We start from the raw sequence: 26,089 nt of genomic DNA, 5'->3' as shown, positions 1-26,089 counted from the left end.
ATAGGAACGATAGAAAATTATCTTCAGTATATTAACACCCACTTAAAAAAATTGTCTATCACATGTGTTTAAAACTTTAATTATGAAAAACTTCAAACATATACAAAAATAGAGGTTTTTTTCCTATGATACAGTGACTCCCCATGTTTCAACAATTTATGATACATACTTTAAAACTGGAGGTTTTTTGTTAACTAAAAACTAAAGGGAAAAACCTTTTCCCGATTACAGAAAATACCACAAAACTACCACCATAGAGTTAACTTTGGAGCAGGCTAAATTAAATCATGCTTTGGTAATCTTTTCAATGGGACTTTTTTTTTTTTTTTTTTTAACATTTTGTTTTGAAATAATTTTTGACTTACAGAAAAGTTGCGAAACTAGTACAGAGAATTCCCTTACATGCTTCACCCAACTTCCCCTAATGTTAACATCTTACCTAACCACAGTACATTTATCAAAATTAGTAAATCAACAACGATACAATACTATTAACTTTTCTACAGATCTTATTTGAATTTTACCAACTGCCACACTCATGTCCTTTTTCTGATCCACAATCAAATTCAGGATCCAACATTGTGTTTACTTGTCCTGTCTCCTTAGTCACATCCAGTCTATTACAGTTCATCAGTCTTTCTGTGTTTTCATGACTTTAACACTTCTGAAGACAACTGGCCAGTTATTTTGTAGCATATCCCTCAATTTGGTTTGGTATGATGTTTTCCCATGATTAGACTGAGGTTACACGTTTTCAGAAAATACCATAGCAGTGATGTTGTGCCCTTCTCAATTCATCATTATCAGGAGGCACACGATGTTGGTGTCAGCCAATTATGGGTGATGTTAACTTGGGTTATTTGGTTAAGATGGGGTCTGCCATGTTTCTCCACTGTAAGGTTACTATGTTTCCCTTTGTAATTACCAAGTATCTCATTGGGAGGGAAATACTAGGAAACTATGCAAGTATCTTCTTTTACATCACACCTTCACACATTGATTTTAGCATCCATGAATGATTTTTGCATACAACACTTATTACTGTGATAGTTACCTAATGGTGATTTTTTTTTTTCCACTGTTCCTTCTACATTTAATTGGAATTCTACTGTAAAAAAGAGCTGCCTATTCTCCCGTTTATTTATTCAGTTGTTTATTTATATCAGCATGGACCCATGGATATTTATTCTGTAGGTTATTATATATTACTATTCGTATATTATTGCTCAAATTGTCCCAGAGTTGGCCATTGGAAGCTCTTCACCTTGGCTCTTGTGTCCTTTCAACATACCTTCATTGTATTTTAAGTAAGCACTTCCTTATTTTTGCTACTACAGGTGCTTTAGGCTCACTTTGTAATTTCCCTGCCCCAGGCCTAAAATCAAACCATTTTCCAAAGAGCTCTGATTCCTCTTATTGGAGAATGAATGGTATTTAGAAAGTAAGATCTGGAGGTGGCTGGATGGCTCAGTTGGTTAGAGCACATGCTCTTAGCAACAAGGTTGCCGGTTCAACTCCCGCATGGGATGGTGGGCTGCGCCCCCTGCAACTAGACTGAAAATGGCAACAGGACTTGGAGCTGAGCTATGCCCTGCACAACTAAAATTGAAGGGTAGCAACTTCACTTGGAGCTGATGGGTCCTGGGAAAAAGACACTGTTCCCCCTTCCCTAATAAAAAAAAGAAAAATGCTAAGTATACTCATGGCTCCGAATGTTATTGCTTCTAGAATCTCTTAGCAGAGAGAGGTAGGAAATATGTCAACCTCAGTTTGCATATACACACATCTATATGTATTTGTATATTAGTCTGTATATTATAGAGGATGCCAAAAAAATGTATACACATTATAAGAAAGGTAAAAACTGTGTTAAAATTGTAATACTCAATATATACCGATAACAAAAGATGAATACAAGTCACGTTACACATTTTTTTGGCACCTGGTATATTTTAAAAACTATGACTACATGTTTACACTTTCCATTCCAATCCAACACCATAGCTTTGTTCTAGCCTTCTTCTCCCTGTGCTTATTTGAAACTGCTTTTTCCAACAGTGAGAAACTTGGCTCTCATCATTCATAAATTATAGTATATATAGAAAGTAGTTTCAGAATTGCCAACGCACACCCCTGTGAAAAACAAATTTCCAAAGTAGCAAATATTTGTGTATAGTTCCTTTTGTCATTAGCCTTATAGCATACTTTGAAAACACTGTTTTCCAACTTAGGTTAGTTGTTTTCTTCCTCATTCCCTTCAGTATGGTGATGTTACACATTTATAATACAGTTAGGTTCATTGGTTATGTTTGCATTCCATTTGGGGTTCTCTCCACACTCTGGTTGATTTTAATTATTCATTTGTTTTTTCGATATATGAAACATTACCATGAGATTCTAAACTACAGTCATCCCTCCGTATCTAAGGGGGACTGGTTCCAGGACACACCCAACTCTCCCAACCCCCCTTACCCCACGGATAACTAAAATCTGCTAATGCTCAAGTGCCTTATATAAAATGGTGTGTTTGCATACAACCTACTCACATCCTCCCATATACTTTAAATCATCTCTAGATTACTTATAATACCTAAGACAATGTAAATGCTATGTAAATAGTAGTTATACTGTATTGTTTAGGGAATAATGACAAAAACAAAGTTTGTACATGTTCAGTACTGCCGAAATCATCATAGGCCTAACTACACGGTATGAGTCAGCAACAATGTAACTCCCCACCCATACTTTCAATTTACAATTGGTTGAATCTGCAGATGTGGAACCCACCGACACAGGAGGGCCAACTATAAATGAAAATGTATACTCAGAAGTTTTATCCCCTTCAACCCTACTAACCTGTTCCACTAACCCATTGTTTACTCCTGTAGCTAACTCATCTCATTAGTTTCTGATTTCTTGTATTTCTTTTGCAGAAATGAGCAGAGACATGTATTTTTTTCTTATATCCCCTTCCGTTTTGCATGAAGGATAACGTACTATGAATGGAATTTTTTTTAATGTATTTGAATAATCCTTTATATAATTTTATTTTCTGTTTTTAAATATATTACGAAAGAGCAATGACTAATCTTTTGTCTTTCATCTTGTTAGATTATACTTTCCTGGGAAATTTTAGAGTAAATGGTTAATTTTCTCCCAAAAGCCCTTTTTGGTTTTCTGAAACAAATCAATTTTATAAAAATTTCTTGTATTTTCATTTATCAAGGTTAAGGTGTCCTGTTTTTCCTTTTTGAAATAAGTTAGCTGTGAGTGGGAGGGGGACAGAAGGTTGACTTATAAGTGGTCTCTGTCAGAAACCGGGATCACATTGTTCTTTTTGAAGTCTTCTCAGACTTTACCAGCTCGCCCTTTTTTTGGAGCATCATCTATACACTTAGATTCAAAACCAGGTAGAAATACTAGAACTTAAATGCAATTCTACAGTGAAAGAGAACAATAGACAATGATCATTCATTCTAATATGTGGTTATAGATGCACAAGAGTTAGCGTTTCTGTCGCTTCTGCATAAAGATACAGTGAGTAGTCAGGGAAGGGGCCACTCCGGCTTTGGGAGCAACGGAGTCGGAACATATTTGGAACCTTGGTATTTTTATGATTATGCAAATTGCTTAACCACTTGAGCATCTAGTTTTTTTATCTGTGAAATGGGAATAATAATTGTTTCCCCCACAGGCTGTTGTTACAGTTAAATGAAGAATGGTGCCTAGTACATGGTGAACATTTAATTTCTTTTTCCCACCCTCTATGTTATGTTTATTTCATTTGTTTTGCTTTCTTTAAATAGATTTAAGGAAGGAAATCCTTGACTCCTCTTTCTCTTATATCCTACATCCAATCCATCAGCACATCTTTTTGGTTTTACCAGGAGTAACCTAGAATCCATGATTAATTTGTCTTTGTACTTAATCCCAGTCTTCAAATTAATTATGGATCTTCTTAATAGTTATCTTACTTAAATCATATTTCTTCAGGATTTGTGCTTGTTTTTTGAAAAGTAAAGTTACAGACCGAATCAAATGGCTTTTACTAAGTAGTGATCTTTTGCTTTCTTTTAATAACTTCTTTGTTTCTATGTGGAAGAGAAAACTTAAATTTGTTTGACAGGATTTATTCTTTCTCAAAGAAATTTTGATTTTTACTGTCTCTGTCAGAATCCTAATGCTTGAAATCAATTTTTAGATTCCATTCCAGTGTAATTTTTCGTATGTCATCTTGTAATTTTTATTCAATGTCCTTTTTCCATTTAAAAGAAGTCATTGTGTTCTAAGGTAGTCTAATTGACATTATTATGATGACTGAGACTTTAGTCATCTACTTTAGTTTAATTGCCAGTAGTGGCTACGTTGTTACTTTTTAAGCTTTGCCTTCTTTGAAAATCCAATCTGACTGACAAAAGGCTCTAAATAGCCTCCAGCTCCTCTTAACCCCAACTCCGCATCTCTCACGTCTTCTGATTTGTTCCCTTAAGTGTTTAGAGTGCGCACATCAAAGTGCTGGCTGAATGTGGCTCTAGCTTCTCGCCACACAGTGTGCTTTCAGCTGCTTTTGCATGCCAAGAATGCAAACAATGGGCAGCATTTTCAGATGTGAAAATTTCAGCAGAGTGATCTGCAGGATTCAAATTGTTGGAGTACTCTTCCCTCTCACCTCCTTTCCCTCTCCAAGTCTGACTAAAGTGAGAGATGGGAGCTGGGGGTGGAGAATGATCTCAGAAAAGAAGGAAAAATCCGTATTAGTGCTGGAAAACTAGGAGAATACAAGAAATGGATCTGAAATTATGAAGAATTTCTAGAATATGTAAAGTAGATGAAATTGGACGGATGGAAACTAGACTCAGAAACCCCAACCCAAAACAGGTGTAGAGAAGACCTCTGCAGAAGTACATACCGTTCTTCCCCACAAGCCCGGGCAGGACTCCAAGCTCACAGTGGGCTGGTGCAAGGGAGCCAAAGCAGGCTGTGGGGCAATCACCAGGGTGGTAAGAAGACGATGTGGCACAGCGGGGCCAGTAAACCTCCGGTGTAGTAGTTCTCAACTTTGGCTGAATTTAGAATTACCTGGGGAGCTTTTAAAACCCTGCTGCCCAGGCCTTAGCCCAGGCCAGTTAAATAAGAATCTCAAACCGCAAAGGATAGAACTCCTCAGGCGCAAGTATTTTTTTAAAACTCCCCCAGTTGATTCTAATTTGCAACCAGGGATTGAGAATTACGACTCCAGGGCCTGGCTGTGACTTTTGCTCCCAGGCTAATAACGCCAGTAAGGCCAGATTTCTGAAATAAAATAAGGATCTGCCTCAGAAGACTCCATATGTTAGGACTTGGACTAGAGAATGAGAACATAAAGTGTCTGAACTTTTAAAACAGATGTGAAGGGGGAGGAAGTGAACTAGCATAGCAGCTCTGCACAATAGTAAATGTGCCAGTGTTTTGCTCCTGAAGGGAAACTTTTGCAAGCATCACCAGTGGGAAAGGAAAGATGCCCCCAACTTTCCTGTGCATATCGTGCTCAGCACACAGTAAATGCTCGGTAAATATCTGTGGGGTCCTCACCCAGACATCTCTACAGTTAGCCACCCCTTCTGGGAAAAGGCCTACCGTGTACGCAACTGCTTAGAAATACTGTGCGAGGGAACGACAGGCATTTAATCTTGCTTAATCCTTCCTTTATAAATATGACCAAACAACAAAGAATCATCCGCAAATACCATGAAAAAGAAGCACCAAGGGAGACTAACAAGAAATAGAGAACTTTTAAAATACTAATTATCTTCAGAGATGTTTAGCAAGATATTAAATTCATAAATCAAACAGCCAGCTTCTCTAAAACAGGAAAGGGAGGATAAGAAGGTTTCTGGAAATTAAGAATATGACTATCAAAATTGGAACTCAGAGGAAGGGTTGAAAAGCAAAACGGACAGTCCCAGAATTCTGAATTGGTGATAGGAAGGGTAGTCAAGGATATCTCAGAACACAGAGCAAAAAAACAGAGGTGAGAGGTGAAAGAAAAATTAGAAGACGGAGATGCTAAATCAAGACTAGGCAGTGTGCATCTCATCAAACATGTAACAGAAGATTTCCTAGAGAAGACAGAAGAATCTTAAGGTTGAAAGGGCCAGTTGATGGTGGCATACAGGACTAAGGAGGGCTTTTCCACCTAGATATATCCTGGTGACATTTCTTAATTACATAGCTTAAAAGAAAATTTGGAACCCTTCCAGGAGGAGCAAGCTAAATGCAAAGGAATGAGAATTAGAATATCAGACTCCTTGTGCATGGCACTGAATATTGCAAGACAAGGCTTTGAACGCTGTGTCTAAGTAGGAGTATTTTGAACCTAGAATTCTATATTTGGTGAAATCATTGAAGTATGAGAAGAAAATTAACTTTTTGGAATGTGCAGACCCATGCCCTTTTTGAAAATAACACTATAGGATATACTAAAGCATCATAAAAAATAAAGCCAAGAAGTGAAGACTCAGGCATAAGAAACATTAGTTAGCAAAAAAGTAATTCCCAAAATATGACAGTGAAGTTGGATACATTTATCTTGAAAGAGCCTTGAAGTGGTAACACTTTAATGTTAAAAATAATAATAGTTTAACAGTCTGGAGCTAGATTCTGGGTCGTTTTAACACAATGCAGTACAGATGGGAAATGGAGAGGGGAGGCAAAATTGCCTAAAATGATTTTCTTATTCCAGGGGAGATTATGCTGATTGTTAACATTAATAAAGATATATATATATATATATATATATATATATATATATATATATATACCTTGAAATGATTTGTTTAACATGTAATATTAGGTACTAGTAAAAATAGCATGTAGAACTTCCAAACCCCCCCAGTGGGGAGGTAGAGGAACAAGGAAAATTTGGTCAATACAGTAAAAGTAATAAAGGAAAAATAAGAAAATATTATATAGAAAACCTAAAATAAGATGATAGGAAGAAAACAGATCATATCAGTGATAACAAAAAATATGGATGGAATAAAGTCACCTATTAAAGGCAAAAATTCTTGCAAAGTTAAAACAACAGCAAAACCTAGCTGTGTGCTCCTCATAAATAAAACACCACCAACAACAAACAATGGTACCAAAAATTGCAAATGGAAAGATTTCATATATGCCCATGTTGATATCTGATAGAGCTATGAGGGTTTTTTTTTAGTTTTGTTTTTCACATGTTTTTGAAGTGTTTATGAATGTCCTGGCAAATTTTGTCCAGTAAGAGAGCAAATTCTTGAAGTTGTTTTATTATATGTTTTCACAAAATAATGTAGTGTGGCACTTGGTCTAAAACGGACAGTGTTTATTCTTTCAAATATTTTGGATTTATATACCTCCTTCTAAAAAGGTATCTGTAAGTCTTATGGTAGAGTAAAATCTTAGTAGAAAATAGTCTTATTTGTTATTTTTTAAAAATCCAGCTAATGGATCATTTATTTTAGAATAGTATTAAGAAACAAAAGCTCCATATCAGTAAAGAATTTAAATAGCTCTTGGAATTTATTAAAAATAGGAGTACTGACTATTATCAAAAAGGAAAATTCCCATAATGAGTGAAAATTACTACCATTTACCTTAATGCCCTGTTTTCACATTAATCATTAAATAAATGTTTACTTTCTGGCCCTGAACTGTGTGTTGGGCACAGTGAGGTACAAAAGAAGCAAAAGACATCGCTTTTGCCTGTTTTTGAGTTTTATTCATACTTTTACAGTTGTCTCTGTGGAGCCATTAAGTGGTTTCTTATACCAAATTCTGAAACATGTTTTATCTGGTATAATTTACCACTAATTGCAGGAAAATAATCATAGCTAACATTTATTGAGTTCATCTCTGTGTATCCACATGTAACACAGTGTGAAAACATAGTAGCCATCCCGACATATGAATTGGCAAATGCCAGGTACTGACTGGGCTAGAAGCTTTAATCAGGACCTAATTTAATCTTCTCAACAATTCTGAGTTAGCTAATATTCTTTCCCCTGTTCTATAGATGAAGAAACTGAATTAGATAATGTAAATGATCTTGCCCAAAGCCACAATTGTTAAGTGGCAGACTGAGACTGGAATCCACATCTGACTACAGTGCTATCTATACCCGTGTAAAAAGAAAAGTGGTGAGGATTTGTGTTAGCCTGGAATTTATTGCTGTGTTAATGCTTCCTGTTTAGACTAAGATATATGTCATCTGCATAAATGTTATTCTATTCAAGTAGCCAGTTTCCATGCCTGCTCTTAGTTAGCATGTGTCCCTCAGTCCCATAAGCAATCTTACAGTGGTATTTGGTAATCTCGAATAGTACGAAATGCTGCAAAGGAGGGAGGGAGGGAGTTTGCCCCCAGTTTGACCACCATGCCTGATGGGAACCGTTTCTCTTCTAATCAGTGATTAACATGCTCTCCTGATTTTAGAAATCCATCTCTGCTTCCTCATTTGCCTTTTCAGGGGGTGATTAAGATCCCACTGTCTCTTGAATGCTCTCTATTAGGCAGGAGACACAGGCAGGGAGAAATTCATTTGGCACGAATTAGGCAGCAGAGAAAACCCTTGGCGAGTGGGAGTAACCTGTCAACCTGGTTTTCTCTGGCCAAATGACCGGTCTTGTCTAGTAGTAATGCTATTACAGCATTCCCATTCAGATCCCCATGACCCAGTAATTGTTTTGGGAATGAGTGCAAAGCTATCAGACACCAACTACTATAATTAGAAAAGGGAAAAACAGACACTTACCAGAGCTACGTCTTTAGGCTGGAGCATTTACAGCACTTTTTTTTAAGGTTATGGAGCCTCTTTCTCAGTTTTGCTTCCTAAAATACAAATTATACAGTTTTGGGGTTCTTGCATTCCAGTTTTTGTTACTGCAGTACACTCTTTCCTCCCCCCACCCGTTTTAATCGGAGTACAAATTGCTGTCAGCACATTGAGTTCATGTGCCAGCCACATTCAGAACAGGGTGTTCTGTGCTCTTCAAAACAAAATTGCTCTAGGGCAGTAAGAGAACAATAAGTCAGAGCTCCAGTTTAAGTGATGTTTTGCCGCAGACCAGGCTCACTTGATGTGGTTACACTCCGGTTGCGCAGCTAAGCTCGAGTAATTTGGTTTGGTTTGACTTCGCGGGGTTTGAAGGACCTCCCCCCCACTTTAAGTTACATAGACTTTAAGGGAAAATGTTGTCCCTTTTTAACTTGTGTATTTCTTTCTCTACCCAAAAAGCCCTAAGTAGAAGCATCCTGTATGTACTTTTATTCTCTTCGGGCACGTCATAGATCATCTACTTCCCGTAAATCATGCTGGTTGGAATTAGCAACAGATCTCCTGAGCCCTAGAGGCCGAGCTCCCAGTGAGTCATGATGGTTATTATTAAATATTTATTAAGTGAGTATTTGCATTAAGAGATGCAAGGTCAGAAGCAACCACAGGTCTTCCACAGCCAGAGCTGCCACGGTTTTCTTTGGTAGCAATTGATGAGACAATTAAAATAATAAAAACTGACTTTATAGGCACTAAGCATGGCTGCCTCTGTCACCATGAAAGGGGATTCCTACTGTGGAGGTTGGCACACGTTTCTGGGGCTCCAAGGTGTTTGAGTTCTTGTCAACAGCCCTGTAGAACTTGTCACACCAGTGTTCCAAGTTTAGAAGCCAGTTAATTGGCTATAGAGTTTGCTACAGGTAGATGTGAAGAATCAATGGGCTATATATTCCCTGAGGCTATGATACCTCCTCTTGTGCTGACATTCCAGATAGTATTAAAAGGTGGTGGTTTTATATTAACATATAAACTGGTGTGTGAGTGTGTTTGTGTGTGTGTACGCGTGTACATGTGTGCGCATGTGCGTGTGCACGTATCAGTTTATCAGTTTAAGATCTTAGGTATTGTAGGTAGTGTTTGTTCAGGTCCAACTTAGAAGAGTTAGGTTTACCGGGAAAAAAAGGTTATTAGTCCATATATAAGGTAGTAAGTATTTATAAGAGTTATTACAAATTTTTACCTTCCTATTAGGGGGCCACAAACATTGGTTCTATCATTTATTGTCTCTTAAAGAGACCAGCTGCAATGAATGGGTTTTTTTTCCTTTCTTAATTATGTCTTCCTTGTCATTTGACTTGAACATTTCTTTTTTTACTTGTTTGCTTTACCTTCCTAACATGCTTATTAGTAGCCAATTATTTTCTTTCTAATATGATGGGTTATCACATGTAGAGAATTTCTGAAATTATTTATATAATTGTGATATCAAGTATATGCAGCATGCCGAAAACCAGGCTAGGAAACTGACACAGGCAGGAATCCTTTGCAGTCTCTGGATTTCCTGTTTTGAAAACACATTTAAACTTGATCAACCAAAAACCACAGTGAATGTACTGATAGTTTCCTCCCCCACTAAATGTACTCTCCTTTAGGGAGGAAGATACTTCTAACAATAAACTTCAGACAAAAAGATTTGTCAACTAAGTTGTGAGTTACTAGGATAGTAAATTTCAGTACTTGAGGAATTCCACAGTAGACGGGCTGAAACTCACTTTGCTCACTCAGCAAATCTCTCTTCATGAAAAGTGTGATCACATTAGTCTAAATTAAATTTCTTGGGCAGATTGAAAAATATTTAAGAATCCAGACTTTTCAGAACTCTCAACCCTTTAGAAACATCAGCTTTTACTCTGGTAAAAATACTTTAAGCTCCAGACTCCCTGCTGAGCCTCTCACGTATGTATATATTTGAGAATAATAAAGTTGAATTTATTTTGAAAATATTTTCCAGTTCAAAAGAACTTTCAATGTGCTGCAAGTTGATTTTTATTTTATCTAGAGCACTCCAGAAGTGAGTGTAATAGAATCATCAGCATTTATGAGTATGGGGCAAAGAGCAAAATTCCTATATGCCAGCTCCACCCTAAGAGCCAGTCCGGTTCTTGCCCTTGTTTGGAGGGTCTGACTCGAGGCAGGCCTTTTCTCGTTTGGCCCAAGCTTCTTACACTCCATCCTATGTCTGCAATGCGAACAAATCAGGATAATACGAATCCTAGTAAATTAGAAAAGTGTAAATGTTCATGAGACACTGTGGCCCCTCGTGTCTACATAACTGCTGTTTACTCATCAAGGCTTCTCTCGTTTCTCAGGCCGTGGTGAAAGGTAACCTGATCAAATGATTAACTATAGGAATTAGCCTTGAAGCTGGTTTGGGCCTATATTGAGAATTATATTACTGGGTCATAGAATCATAGAATTTCAGAGCTTCATAGGAACCCTGAGATCAAGTAGGTCAAGAGTAGAGTAAGTTAGAACTGAATATGTATTTAGAAAATAGTCATTGTCTCATGGAACAAATGTAACAGAACGAGTGATTTTTACGCTCTCTAAAGCAACTTATTGATCTAAAATAGAGCAAACCGTCTTAGAAGAGCATTTTAGGAAATCATTACATTTGATCTAGGCCATTGTATTACAGAAGTAGGAATAAGGAATTTTCTTATGAGAGAAATTATTACATTGCTATTGTGCTGTCATACAAGCCACCCATATTTCTTTTTGAGTCAAAGATCTACATGGTAAGGAATGAATAATCCTCACTATTAAAAATAGTTGAAAGTTTCAGAGAATTATTTGTTTATCCTGGAAAAAAAAATCTAACCGATTAAGAAAAAATATAAATCTCTATGCGTTTTTCCTGTTTTGTCTTGAAACAACATAAAAGCCCCTTATCTAATATGAAATTGCCCCCGGAATAAGATGAGTCAGTTTGAGTGGAGTGGGGAATTAGACCCCAAGAAACTGACCCCTTCACCTAACATTTCTGAGGAGGCACTTAAGTAATTTGATTTGTGAGGTTATAGTAGACTATTGATGCCTCCACACTTGACATTTATTACTCCACTAAGGGACATAGCTACCGTGTTTCTCCAAAAATAAGACCTAGCCGGACAATCAGCTCTAATGCGTCTTTTGGAGCAAAAATTAATATAAGACCGGTGTGTTGTGTTGTGTTATGTTATGTTATGTTATGTTATGTTATGTTATGTTATGTTATGTTATGTTATGTTATGTTATGTTATAAAAACCCGGTCTTATAGTAAAATAAGACCGGGTCTTATATTAATTTTTGCTCCAAAACACACATTAGAGCTGATTGTCTGGCTAGGTCTTATTTTCGGGGAAACACGGTACGTTGGATGTTGCTTTTGGGTTTTCCTTTTTTATTCAGATGTATTTGTGAATGAGATTAAGACTCTTAAAGAAAAAGACGAGTGTCTGTATTCAGTTAACCTTTGTATATCATTGGGGAAATGGTCATTCAGTTGTTTTTCACCCAAGCATCTGAAGCCAAGATGCAGTTATAAATGTTTAAGCTTATATTTGATATTAAACTTATATTTTTATATGTGATATTAAATTTGTGACATTTTGATAATTATTAAATAATCTAGTATTTCTCGAACCCATGTTATAGGTGAGGAAACCTCTGTCATACAGTAGGTTTAAATCAAACCTATTTTTCCACTTTGTCTTATTAGCCAATATCTTATTGATACAGTTATCAGTGGTTATAAGTTTAAACTTAAAACAGAAAGAAATATGATTGCTCTTAAATTTTCAGACTGGGCGGACTAAACTTCAGCAGGACATACCATGTGTGTCTGTAGATGAAATGGGAAAGGGGAGGCATCACTTAGCCGCCCCCCAGTGAGCCAGTCCTAATCAGCACCTTTGGTGACTGACCTGTGTCCTCTCCCTTAGTCCACCTAGAAGGCCGCTGCGGTGAAAGGATGTTTGATTGCAGAGATGTGGTCTTCATCGTTGGTGAAGGAGAAGATCACGACATCCCAATCGGAATTGACAAAGCCCTGGAGAAAATGCAGCGGGAAGAGCAGTGTATTTTACGTCTTGACCCACGGTAAGCTGCATACCAGTTCAGTACACAGTGAAGTTGTCTGAAAAACCGGGATATGCTTGCTTTTTCAATCAACATTTTGGTATTTTCAGTGAAGTCAGTGCTAATAGTGGAAACAATCAAACTATGTTAGTCACGGAGTAAATTAATGGGCCTTATATCACCAACGCGTGTGAACCTGTTCACTTGATTGATGTGTGTTAAGGATGGGATTGACAGGCAAGTTTTGCTCTTTTGTTTATTTGTTTTGCTTGCTACGTTGCCAAGACAGGAAGCTATTGGCACTTCTCCTGTGATTCTCTTACCACCCCTTTCCTCTTCTCTAAATTAGGCAGGAGGCAGTAAAACCTGTGGGAGTTAGAAGTAGCAGCAGTATTTGGATGATTTATTACCATTTGAATTTGTGCCACCTGTTCTTATAGAGTCCCTGGGAAAAAAAAGTGTTCTTCCTGGATCTACAGGCAGCGGAGATGACTCATTTTTGCCTAAATTTTTCCCACCATAAGGATACCCATTAGCACTTGCACACTCAGAACTATCAGACACTAACAGTCTCTCTTGTGAAAACACATTTGGTATTATTTTTAGATCTAAAATTATACCATGAATCCAATCCTTCTATCTTGAGAAATGGACCATTGAGAGAAACCAGGGTGTTTGATTCTGTTTGCATGTAAGTGCATCTGCTTCTCTTTGTGTCTGCTCCCTCTCTGCCTCTTTGGAGTTCAGTCAGTAGGATTTTCATGAACTACGCTTACCAGTAGGTAATATGGAGCCTTTTGTACAATTGCTTGCCTTTGTGTAGCCTCCGTAGTAATCAGTGGCGTATTTACCTCTGCCCTAACACTTGGGCCATAATCATATTTCTCAAGTGATGTCTTAAATATGCCCCCACCCACTTGAAAATCTTCCAAAATGCCCTATACTTTGAGCCCTTCAGAGCCTTCACTAGCGGCTCCTTTTATTTAATACCTTCCTTTTCTCTGTCATATTCCTTTTCCACTAATATTTTCCCACGTCAGTGTTTCATTTACATTTCCTCTGTATTTGTAGTTCACGCTTAGGTGAACCTGTTTCTCTCTATAAGGAATTTTTTTTAATCAAGCAATGCACAGAGAAGGCTGTCTGCTTTGGATAATAGATATTATCCAAAAATAGCTAATGATTTTTAATCTAGCATCCTAAAATTATAGTTCTAGCTTCATATGGAGAGTGGTATTTATGTCCAATGTATGTTTTCAGATTTAAGTTCCTTGAAGATAAGTTCTGTATACACTGATCATATAATAGTATATGAATGAATTTGTTGCATTTCAACCTAGCTTACAAGGCACTTGTAGGGCCAGATTCTCAAGTTTAATGGCAGAGAGAAACAGAAATTATCCTTATATTTATTAATGCACGTAGTTCCTTGCAAGTTTAAGTTGTTGTATCATTAGTGCTTAAACCCTGCTATGCTAATGATGCAACTTACTAGCTGTGTGGACTTGTGCAAGTCACTTAACTCTCCTAAACCTCAGTTTCCCCTTCTGTAAAATGGGGATAATAGTACCTACCTCATAAAGTTGTGGAGAACTCAGTGAGATAATGCATGTTGCGAGGCCTCTCGTGCTCTTCCATTTGACCCTCAGACCACAAGGAAGAGGAAACCCTGTGTAAACATGGTAGATTTTTTCAGTCATAAAAGTCGTCAATAAGTCTTCATAAATTTGTAGATATAAAAGTTTTTTCATATGTTTTATGGAAATAATTTAGCATAGTTAGAAAGGAACATATTATTTTTTCTTCAGATGTTAGTTAGTATGTTGAGGCGTTATGGAAGGTACATACTGTGCAGTAGGAGACTACCCACACATGTACGGCGCATGTATGTATCCCCCATGTATGTAGAACACGCCAACACCAGGCACGTGTGAGTGCCTGCAAGGGATTCCTTGTCTTCCCCAGACTCCTGCTTCCTGTGCAGCATTGTACCTGAGTGCTGTTGTAAATATGCTCTGTGCGACTCCTAGTGTCACCTGTATTTCCTTCTCCAAAAGATGTCCAGGTCATACCTTCTTTTTGATTCTGATAGACTCCTTGGCAGGATGTTTTCATAATAAGAAATTCATAAAACACTTCCAAAGAACCCATTTTCTTTCTTCTTATCAGGACAGTATCTTATATATTGTTTTAAATACTATGACTGATGACTCTTTTTCGTTTTAGGTAAAGTGTGGCTAGTTTTGACTTTTTCTTTTTCCTCCCTTTCCTTATGTTTCTGTTCTGCATCAACCCCAAACCAAAACATAGGCTGCCAAGCTAATTAGTAGGCAGTGTGGGTCAAAAACGAAACCATCTTCTGGGACACAGAGTCTGGATTTAAATCCTGGCTCTACACTGCCTCTTTGTGTGACTCTCAGGAAGCACTTCTCTCTGAGCCTCAGTTTCTTCATCTATAAAAAGGGAACAGTTGGTAAGAACTTAGGGTACCCATGCTTCTTGTATGCACATAAAGGCTTACTGGTCTAGTAATAGTCATTATGTGTATCTCTACTCTCTGCAGACAACTGTTAATTCAGGAGCATGAGCACTGGGTTCCTCCTGTTACTGTAGCCTAGCTTCTCTTTGGGTTAAGTCCTGGAATTCAGCGGTGGCATTCTATCTTTCGGTCAGATGAATCTGTGTGCCCTGGGTCCTTCCTTGCCCAGACTGATAGAACGTAAGTCAGACAACTTTCTGTATCATGTGGAAGTCAGGTTAGGTGCTCCCAAAACAGTTTGGTGTGACCTTTCCTCTCCCAGGATGATGTGTTCCACATACATCTCCACAGAATCTCTTCGTGTGAACCCAGGAGAGATTGTAGAAATAATATCCTTCTTCAGTCTCCTTTAATCCCGTTGATAATAACCAGGACAATTTGGTGCCTCCCTTGACCCAACCCCCCACGTCGCACCCCCAGCCTTGGGACCCGTGTTTGTGAGTTCCACCGAGGCAGCTTTTCTCAGCACTGGTGACACCTCGGGCCAGACATTTCTTGGTTGTGGGCATTGTAGGATACTCAGCAGTGTCCCTGGCCTATTCCCACCAGATGCCTGTGGCAGCCACATAGCTGTGACAAACCCATCTCCAGACATTGCCAAATGTCTCTGGGGGTGGGGGGATTAAAATCACCCCTGTTGAGAGCCACTGGTGTAAGGCAAGTGCCAGACCATCTGCTGGAGTCGCGCCTGTTTAGCACAGGGCTCCAAACATAACGTGCTGCCAGTAAACACGTGCCCAGCAAGGCCTCACCTTCCTACCTAGTTCCCAGCAGTTAAGGAATGTTCTTTATTTACCAGATGGCAGAAACAAAATAAGTGATGTATAGGTCTAAGAGCTCAAAGTAGAAAACTCGTCACCACTTCCTAAAATTGGCCACTGGTAATTATGTCCTCTCTTGTTCCTTTGCTGAAGATACCCTTTGCCCTGCTATTAAAACCACCACACCCCATTCCTACCAGTTCTCATTGTATCTCTTTGCCTCACTCTGGCTCCAGCTTCCATTTTCTTGTGTAACAGTGGAGGTGAGTAAGCATTTTCTTCCTGAAATATTCAGGCAAGGGGTAAAGAAAGTGATGCAAGCAGCAGCATATAAATGCTCCCACTCTGGTCCTTTTGCCCCTGAGAAAATTCAAGGTATTAGCATTGACCTGGTTTGGCATCTTTCATCTCCTGAAAATTTGGGTTTACTCAATGTTTTTGCAGTCTCCTTCCATTTATTAAAGAGTAGTTTGGCTTGAAACAGATGAGAACAGAATCTATCCCAGTGAACATTTTCCTAATATGCTGGGCATTGTCCTAAATGCTGGAAAACCATTGAACTAGACAGACCTCTGCCAGAACTTCCATTCTGTTCCCCTTCCATTCTGGTAGACGTGGACTTCTTGAATGCCTTGGATTTGTTAAAGATCTGAAGGGATCCGAAAAAACAAATTTCTATATCCTCATGCTTTTATTCAGTCCGTTTTGGCTAGAAGGTGGAGCATTTTACAGTTGGACAGCCACAGAACTATGAGGGTGTTTCTCTCGGTGAGCTGTTAGAGCTTGCTAGCGCTGTTCTTTTTGATTATGTGTGTATGTTATATCATTTGTACTTTTTAGTGTACTTTTATAAAGTCTTAGAGAAATACTGTGACAATGTATTTTTTTCCCTATGTGTGAGCTTTCCCTTTATCCATCTGACTGGAAGTGGTACTGTTAGGAGTGGTACTATTTAAAGCTGAAAGCTTATTAAAACATCCCTCTAGCGAACAGCTCTGTCGCGACTGCAGTGCCCAACTCCTCTGCCCTCCTATTGATAAAGCTTCGGGGAGGAGTTCTCATAGCCAAATAATGGCTATTTTGTAAGAAGAACTAGATATAAAATCAAGCAGAGAAAAAGGCAGTGACATTTAAAATCACAGTAAGCAAGCTGCCCCAAGGAGCACAGGTGTTGCATTACATGTGAATGTGAAGGAGAAAAGAAAACTAAACCTAGCCTGGTTTCATAGAAAACCACAGCAGCGATACTTGGTATATATCTTCTGATTAATATCTGGTTTATCTTCAGGGTCTCTGACGTGTGTAGTCTTGCAAATGATAGCTGTCTAATGTGATGCTGCAAAGTACCAAAGGAAGTGCCTGGAAATACACCCATTCTTTTAAAGTTTCATGTCTTTACTCTCCATTTCAGATATGGTTTTGGAGAGGCAGGGAAGCCTAAATTTGGCATTGAACCTAATGCTGAGCTTATATATGAAGTTACACTTAAGAGCTTCGAAAAGGTGAGAAAATACGAACTCCTCTGAAATCATGGTCGATTTCCTCTCCATCCACTTCCTGTAAATTATAAAACATATTATTAGGTGGTGTAGGTAGACGGTATTTATTTGTATGTTCTTTTCATGATCAAGTTTGTCTTTTGTCTCTGACACTGCAGCTAGATAGAACATGGGACAACTGGTACAGCAGAGCTGCTATACAACTATACACAACTAAGGAGCTCAGTGTTCCTATGTGTCAGCCTTTTTTTTTTTTTTTTTTTTTTAATTTTTTGGGTAGAATCCAAGACTTGTTCCCTTATTTGTTCCTAGACTTGTTCTTTTTGTACTTTTTTTTCTGGGTTGAAGACAAAAAGGTTCACATTCTGCCAAGCAGCTCCTTGGGGGAGTGGGACGGTTTTCCAGTGCTGAACGGATTGTACCATTCTCAGGAGTGGTGAAGAGGCCTTCATGGAGCTCCAAGTTATTATCCAAACTGCAAAGCTTCAAGGGCCACCAGGCTCTGTAACAAGGAACACAAGAGACAAACCTGCTAACCCCAGGCCTTTTCTTTTCATGCCTTTCCAAATAGAAAAAAAAGAGAGTTCATCAATTGCCTTGAGTTCCAGAAACGACGTACCTCTCTGAGTATTTTCCACCTCAGGCCTGCCTCTGGAGGCTCCCCGCAGCAGCCTCAGTGGGCAGACACAAAGCATATGCCTGCGCAAGGTCTTCTCTCGTGTCAGCTAAGTCCTCTCGGCACCGCTAGAGCCCCCCTTCCCCAGAATCCTCAAGAACTGCATTTTGTATTCCTTTTTTTATTCCTGCACTGTTACCTCCATGTTCTGTGCATTAGGCCTTGGACTGGAATCGTGATTGCTTATATTTCATTAGACTCTGAAAGGAAATCATTGTCCTGTAGGCCTGTAACTTGGAGCTAAGACAGTCGGGGAAAGACTGCTGTAGGATTGTCCCCCAGTAGTGGTGTTCCTGGTCAGACCCTGCACACTTCATGTTCCCCAAAATGAACATATACGCTTGTCATGACCACCGCCCGTTGTCAGGTAATTTCTTCTGACGGCCTGCTAATTCAGCGCTGATTCTCCAAAGCTGTCTTCATGGCACCAGGTGGTTTTTATTGTTCGAGAGAGAGGATAATCTTTAGCACATGGTCATTTAGACCTTTGACTTTCCTACTCCAGTTTCAGTAAAGTCACACGCAGCTTCTTCCTGTCGAGGCCCAGTGGACGTGGCTTAATTTAGGCGCGTTCTCCCTGGTATGCCACAGTGAGCCTGTGCTGTCGTCACCCCAGGAGTACATTCCATGGGGCGCAGCTTGCCTTATTTGAAACCACGTGAAGGTGTGTGATTTGGAGGCAACATGATTTCATTCTCTGCCTTGTTGTATTAAGAACATTTTTATACTCTATAAAGACTGAACCTACTATAAAAAAAATGCAAAGGGCCTTTGTTACTAGATTTTTAAATAACAGCTAAATTGTTAGGAAGCAACATGGGGTTGCCAGAAAGACTGGTACCTCTCATTATTCACTTTGGGGGTGGTGTGCTGTGCCACCAGGAATACACCACTTTTGAATAGAGAGAATTTTACAGTTACCACTTAAGCTTCATAATTCCTACGCAGTAAATAGCTCTGACATAGCCATTGTCATTTTCCCTGTATTGACTCTTCATGATTGTTCTAAATCCAGCTGTTCATAATGAAACTTCAGTTGTCTCTGGATTTGTACCTTTAATGTGGGAGAATAATGATACACATAATCCAGATTAGCAGAGGATCATAAAATCATTTATTTATGGTTCTGAAATGATGTTTTTGCATCAGCTTTATTCTCCCAATTATGTTTTACTTGAAATTCCCCAAGTATACATCTGCAGGTTGATACAGATTGGAGGCTTTAGTGTATCTGGTTGTTTCAGAGTGGAAGAAAACTACATGACTTGGAATTTTAAAAATTCTTGTGAGTATACAACTGTGACTTGACTCTAATAGTGTTCCCATTTTAGAGTTGAAAAACTGAGGCTTGGAGAAACAGCTTGCTGAAGTTATACTAGTTCAGTGGTGGAGTTTGCAGGAAGGAAATAAGGGACTCGCATTCATTGTGTGGCCTCCCCTTATAATTCTGAAGATATGCTCTTCAACAGTGTTCAGCAGTTCATGTTTCTCAGTAGATTTTTGCCTGTTCCTCCCTCTTGAGCAACATCGGTCACGCTGCAGCTTGGTCATTGGGAAGTGCCTGGCAGCGAATTGGCAGCGACACACAATTTTAAATCCAGTGTATTTCGAGGTGTGGGTTTCCTCTAGAAGTAGCTACTTGTTGTTCTTCTGGGCGTCAGCGGATGCTTTTTCCTTCTCTGTTCATCTAACCATTGTCACAAATTTATACAACAGGCCAAAGAATCCTGGGAGATGGACACCAAAGAAAAACTGGAGCAGGCTGCCATTGTCAAAGAGAAGGGAACTGTGTACTTCAAGGTATGTGAGTCCTTGTGCAGTCCTTTCCATCTCAAGGAATTTACTCACATGTCAGTTAATTGTGCTGATAGTCCCTACTCTGAGTTTTATCAATACCCTTCTGGGTAAAAGTAAGCCTGAATTTTTACAAGTCTGTCATTTTCAGTATAAGAAATGGTGAGACATAATGAATTAACGTGACAAAAGAATACGTATGCCTCTTTTACAGTCTTCTCTAGATTGTAACCTCCCCTTATGGCAAACCAGGTCTGGCTTGCCCAGCTACTACTGTCACTCAAGGCCCAAAGCATCTTGCTTTGGTACATGGTTAGCACTCAGTAAGTGTTTGTGGAATGAAACAAAGAATAAATAGAATATTTGTTAGCAAATAATAGACTTCATAGGGGGTAAGTTTCACATTGATTTCCTTTCCATTGTCTTGGTGAAGTCACTGAGGCACATGACAAAAGGAAAGAGAATCTGCACACATTTCAAAAACAACTGACAGGAGGCGAGTGTTAATTTCTTCTAAGGGCCACGATGATCCCACCACACTTGCTTCTGTGAGGACTCTTCAGAAATTCCCGAATGAAGCTTGTCATTGATTGCTTCTCGAAAACCCTTTCTTGTAACATCTAGGAATGTGTTATTTCCTCACTTAGGTCTTAAACCCCTAGAGAGAAGAAGAAATAAACAGCCCTTTATTCAATTCGAATCAGAATGCTCTCCCCGTTGCTTCCCCACCCCAAATATGTACCTTCTCCCTGTCAAGCACAAAGGCTTACCAAGGAAGAGAGAGAAAGAATGGAGTTTTGTCCAGGTTTCTTTCTTTTTTTTCCCTTGCCACTGCAATCCATGGACAAAATTTAGACGATGTTTTCAACAGGTCTTTATGGAGCTTCTGCTATAAGATAAGCTATTGTTTTGACAACCTTGTCTGGCGGGAGGGGAGGCTATGTTCACCGATATGAAACAACAAGAGAATTATGTAAGACTGTTTAATCAACACAAAATTAACAGAGGGCACAGTGTGTATGGTTATTGTTTTTCAAACTTGGAGAGAAGATCCATCATTGGGTCATGAAATCAATTTAGTGGATGTGTATATTGCATTATTTAGTAAGGATAAATTTTGTTTCATAAATTTTTTGTTCACTTGTGTGTGAGTGGGTACTCAGTCATAATTTAAAACATTTTTTTTTAAAGGATTTTATTGGGGAAGGGGAACAGGACTTTTATTGGGGAACAGTGTGTACTTCCAGGACTTTTTTTTTTTCCCCAAGTCAAGTTGTTGTCTTTTCAATCTTAGTAGTGGAGGGTGCCGTTCAGCTTCAAGTTGTTGTCCTTTCAGTCTTAGTTGTGGAGGGCGCAGCTCAGCTCAAGGCGCCGTGTTCAATTTTAGTTGCAGGGGGAACTGCCCACCATCCCTTGCGGGAGTCTAGGAATCGAACTGGCAACCTTTGTGGTTGAGAGGATGCGCTCCAACCAACTGAGCCATTCGGGAGCTCAGCGGCAGCTCAGCTCAAGGTGCCGTGTTCAATCTTAGTTGCAGGGGGCAGAGCCCACCATCCCTTGCGGGACTCGAGGAATTGAACTGGCAGCCTTGTGGTTGAGAGCCCACTGGCCCATGTGGGAATCGAACTGGCAGCCTTCGGAGTTAGGAGCATGGAGCTCTAACCGCCTGAGCCACCGGGCCGGCCCTAAAACATTTTTGACTGTGGGTTACGGTTAAACAAATTTGAAGTCCATTGGCTTAGGTAATAAATATTTATATTTATTTCTAACTATTTATTATATATACCAAAATAATGTATGGATCACCGATAAGCATTGGGGATAAGCATTGGTGGAATGAGTTCTGAATTGGGAACTGGGAAAATTGGATTTTATGGCTCCAAATGATTTAAAGTCATGTAAGGTCCAAAGCGGTTATTTTTTCATGTGAAGAAGAAATGTGAGGGAGTTAGATTAGATGATCCCCAAGTTTTTTCCAGCCTTAAAATCCTGTGAGTTTCTAAACTCTCAAGAGCAAGTTTGATTTTTTTTTTAATTCAATTTGGGTTTATTGGAAACTTCAAAACTATTCAAGTAAGATTCCAAATAGGTTATTTGTAGACCGAAATACGCAGTACACTGGTATGAAAATAAAATTTTCTGTAAAATCCATGGATTGGTGTTTCCTATATACCTGGGGTTCATAAAAGTCTTAAATGTATTTTTCATATTTCCCAAAACTTTGAAATAGAATGTTAACAGTTTGTAGGGGGCAGGGGGTGGGGTTAACGCTTTTGGCACTTACCTAAAGTAATATCAACTCAGGGTAGTAGAACAGCTCTACACTGCAGAAGCTCTAATTGGTTGCTGATGACTCAGAACTTTGAGGAACATTATTGGTAATGAAATGTTGCAAAGCCACATGTCTTATAGCTGTGTCCTGAATGTGTGCATGTGTGTGTATGCGTGCTTTGTGATCAGTAGCAGAAAGCAGTGCTTACGTACCAGTATCTGTACAATTACTTTATTGCTTCTTAGCATCACACCTGCAGTAGTGATTTGTGTATTCCTTAATATCATGAACCGTCTTAAAATTACTTACTTTGAATAAAATCTGGATCGGCAGTCACACATATGGAACATATTATTTTAAACATGTAATTTGATAGACAAAATCTTTCAAAACGTTAGTCTATTGGGGCAAAATTAACAAAAGGTTCAAAACCACTGACCTAAGACTTTTCTCCCACAATGTCTCTGAACATTTGTACTACTGAAACCTTCCCTGGAGTACCTTCATATTCATAGGTAAAAGATCCAGCAGTGTCCTAGTTTTTAGCTGTAAGGATAAAAAAATGGTCAGTAGATAGTTTCCTGTACACATTCCCTTTTAAAATTTCAGGGCAGGTTCATTGCCACACCGCCTCCTGGGCCTGGTCTCTCCAGGGCGTTTGACTTGGCACATGGTAGGTACCCATGCAGAGTCCAGATGTGTGGGTGAGAGCAGGAGATGGAGCAATAAAAACCTGCATTCCATGCCAGGTATACGTTGGAACCCCATTTTTATTGACCTGTTGGTTTGGTTTACACTTACGTGGGTAAATCTCCCCCCTTGGTAGAGTTGAATTGTGCTCAGCTTTTAAATGGGAATGATTTTGCTGCTTAGATTGTCAGCTCCTAGTATCGACCTCTGAGCACTGAAGAAGGATAGGAGAGGACTCTTCATTTGGCTCTCAAGCTAGTTATTAAGCATAGGTAACATGATCTTACGGCAGACTTCGTGCAAGCCAGTGAAACAGGCTTGATTTTTCTCTCCCCACCTGGCTGGCAGCGTTGGGCAGGACGGAGCGTTCCCGTCACACCTATTCGGTGTTTGTTTTCTACGACTCGACACTGCGGGGTTCTTGCGCCCCCTTGTGCTCTTTTGGGAAAAGGCATTTCCAAAGCGAGCTAGGACCCGTTTCAACCACCGAACCCTTCTCAGACAAACCAGGCTTTGCTGTTTTGACCACCCTTGCTGAACCAAGAAACCAGTGCTGGGATTGGAAACAAGTCATTTATGATTAGGATTTAGCTTAAAAAAAAGGAAAACTCATAAGAAGAGTCAACCCTGCCTTTTTTTTTCTTCTTTTAGTACAGGATTTCTCAACCACAGCACCGTTGACATTTGGGGCTGTATAATACGTTTTGGTGTGAGGCTTTTATGTGCATTGTAGGATGTTTAGCAGCATTCCTTGCCTCCACCCATTAGATGCAAGTAGCACATATACCCTCTTCAGTTGTGACAACTAAAAAACATCTTTCAAAATAGCCAAATGTCCCAGGGGTGGGCAGAGGCACAAAATCACCCCCAGTTGAGAACTCCTGTGTAGCACAGCAAAAGCAGAAATACCACAGAATACCTTTGCTCATTGGAAGTTGAGATTGAAATGAAATTATGTATGATATTGTGGGGACAGAGCCAGGAATGCAGTTTCCAGGCTCTCGGCCTCACGTGGAAAGGTGCTTACTCGGGTAATAAATGGCCATCAACTGTGATTGGATGGCCATCAGCTGTGGCTAGTTGGCCGTCAGCTGTAACCAGTGAGCCATTGGCCACTAATATAACTGCTGTGGCTACGCTAGCAGCAAATGGGGGCTAGCAAGAAGATGGTGGCTGAGCTAGCAAGAGCGGATTGCAGCTAGCAAGTGAGGTTGGTTGGCAGAGAGAAGTGGACGGCAGGTTGCAGATAGTGTGGCTCCTGCTTCCTGTGTCTCCAGCTCAGCCACCAGTGAGAATATAGTGATATGACTTCCCTATCTATGGCTCCATGGGTGTTCCTTTTTGGCCTCACCATATACTGCGTTCTTGTGTGGGGAGACCCCTCATGACACCCTGCATGACAATATATATGAGAGCTTTCAAGAAATAAAAAATGCTGTATAAATGTAAAAGGACTTTGAAGTCTGTTACTTTTTTTTTTTTTTAGAAACCATAGTCTTGTACCATTCTGATTATTCAGAACCTACTGAAGTGATAACGATCTGGGTCTTTGTCCCCCTGCTCTTTCTTTTCCCTGTAACAACATATTAGGCGAGAGTGGGAAAGGTAATAGGAACATTAAAGATGGAGGAGGAGGAGGAGGAAAAAGGAGGAAGAAACCAGGCATAACAGGAAAAATGCCTTTCCTTCTTACTTAATCTAAATGAAATGACACCTTTCATTTCTATCTCACCTCCATTTTTACCCCCAATGATAGAAAAAGTTTTGAGCCCATATTTATTGTGCTTTGACTTTAATGTTTACTCAGCAAACCTTCATTGAAGGTCTCTTTGTGCTAAACCCTGGATCTTCCTAAAAGGCGTAGTACGTGCTTTCTGTCCTCAAAGAGCTCGAAATCCAGCAAGAGACAAGTGGGACAGAAACTGGTGAGGACTTATTTTATTTATTTATTTATTTTTGTAGTGCCCAAAAAGGAAGTAGTGGGCCTATGGCTATGACCAAATGTCAGTATTGTCTTAGTTACCTTGGGCTGCCAAATAAAATACCATAAACGGGGTGACTTAAACAGCAGGAATTGAGTTCTCACAGTTCTGGAGATTAGAAGTCCAAGGTCAAGGTGCCGGCAGGGACACTGTCTTCGAGAGCCCTCTCCGTGGCTCTCCGATGGCTACCTTCTTGCTGTGTCCTCACAGGACTTTCCTTAGGTGTTTGCAGAAGGGAGAGAGAGGAAATAAGTTCTCGGTGTCTCTTACAAGGGAACTAATTCCATCATGAGGGCCCCACCCAAACCCAGTCACCTTCCAAAGGCCCCGTCACCAAGCACCTCACCTTGGGGGTAGGGTTCCAACATAGGAATCCGGGGTGGGGAACAACACAGTTCAGTCCCTAGCAAGTACAGTATTTCCCTAAGAATTTCAGCATTTATCATGAAAGAGCCTGGTTTCATGTTCGTACAGATAACCTGTATCACAAATTCCTGAGGCAGAGAGAAGAACAGACTTTGATTTTGGTACCCTTCTTCATGACACCTCAGAATCCTTTTGTACTGCCATCTTAGAGCAGAACCAAGGAGCTCTGTGTCTCCCCTTTCCTAAACAAGTCACTTGTGAAGAGGGATGTTCAAGGGGGGGTGTAGCTTTGCCCTCATTCAGACCCCGGCCCCCTGCTTGGAACTGATCTACCCCATCCTCATCACCAAAACCGGCATCAGGGCTTCCTTTCACAAGTGAGCTCATTTCTCATGCCAACCCCGTAAGTCCTTCAGAATAGGACAGCCGCACACGCCTGCTCTATGATGCTTCTCACGCAGTTATTGGGTGAGGTTTGGAGTGTGTGTGGGGAGGCGAGATGTAGGCACTGCTCTGACTGCGGTAAATCCTGGTGACATGATCGTAACACTGTTCATTGGTGAGACATTGGATTTAATGTCCTAAAGGGTCCCAGTGCTGCC

At 39.7% G+C, this 26,089-nt stretch overlaps 1 protein-coding gene and 1 long non-coding RNA gene across 5 annotated transcripts in view; one reads left to right on the top strand and one right to left on the bottom strand.

Annotated features, from left to right (window-relative positions):
- The window catches only part of LOC141571635 (uncharacterized), a 65,113-nt gene extending 56,221 nt beyond the window's left edge, over positions 1-8,892 (bottom strand). For both annotated transcript variants that reach the window (XR_012496557.1, XR_012496558.1), the window contains exon 1: positions 8,768-8,892. This is a non-coding gene — a long non-coding RNA (uncharacterized LOC141571635). The remainder of the gene's footprint in view (positions 1-8,767) is intronic.
- Positions 1-26,089, top strand: part of FKBP5 (FKBP prolyl isomerase 5) — a 95,891-nt gene that overhangs the window by 62,612 nt on the left and 7,190 nt on the right. For 2 of the 3 annotated variants that reach the window (XM_019738722.2, XM_019738723.2), the window contains 3 exons: positions 12,773-12,929; positions 17,620-17,710; positions 20,100-20,183. In XM_019738722.2, the coding sequence (XP_019594281.1) occupies positions 12,773-12,929; positions 17,620-17,710; positions 20,100-20,183 (332 nt within the window). The remainder of the gene's footprint in view (positions 1-12,772; positions 12,930-17,619; positions 17,711-20,099; positions 20,184-26,089) is intronic. The other variant, XR_012496554.1, reaches the window with a different exon arrangement.

The sequence above is a fragment of the Rhinolophus sinicus genome, linkage group LG05, assembly GCF_036562045.2.
Source record: "Rhinolophus sinicus isolate RSC01 linkage group LG05, ASM3656204v1, whole genome shotgun sequence".
NCBI classification, from domain to species: Eukaryota; Metazoa; Chordata; class Mammalia; order Chiroptera; family Rhinolophidae; genus Rhinolophus; species Rhinolophus sinicus.
The sequence above is the reverse complement of the archived record's forward strand: the minus strand, read 5'-3'. Positions and strand labels throughout refer to the sequence as shown.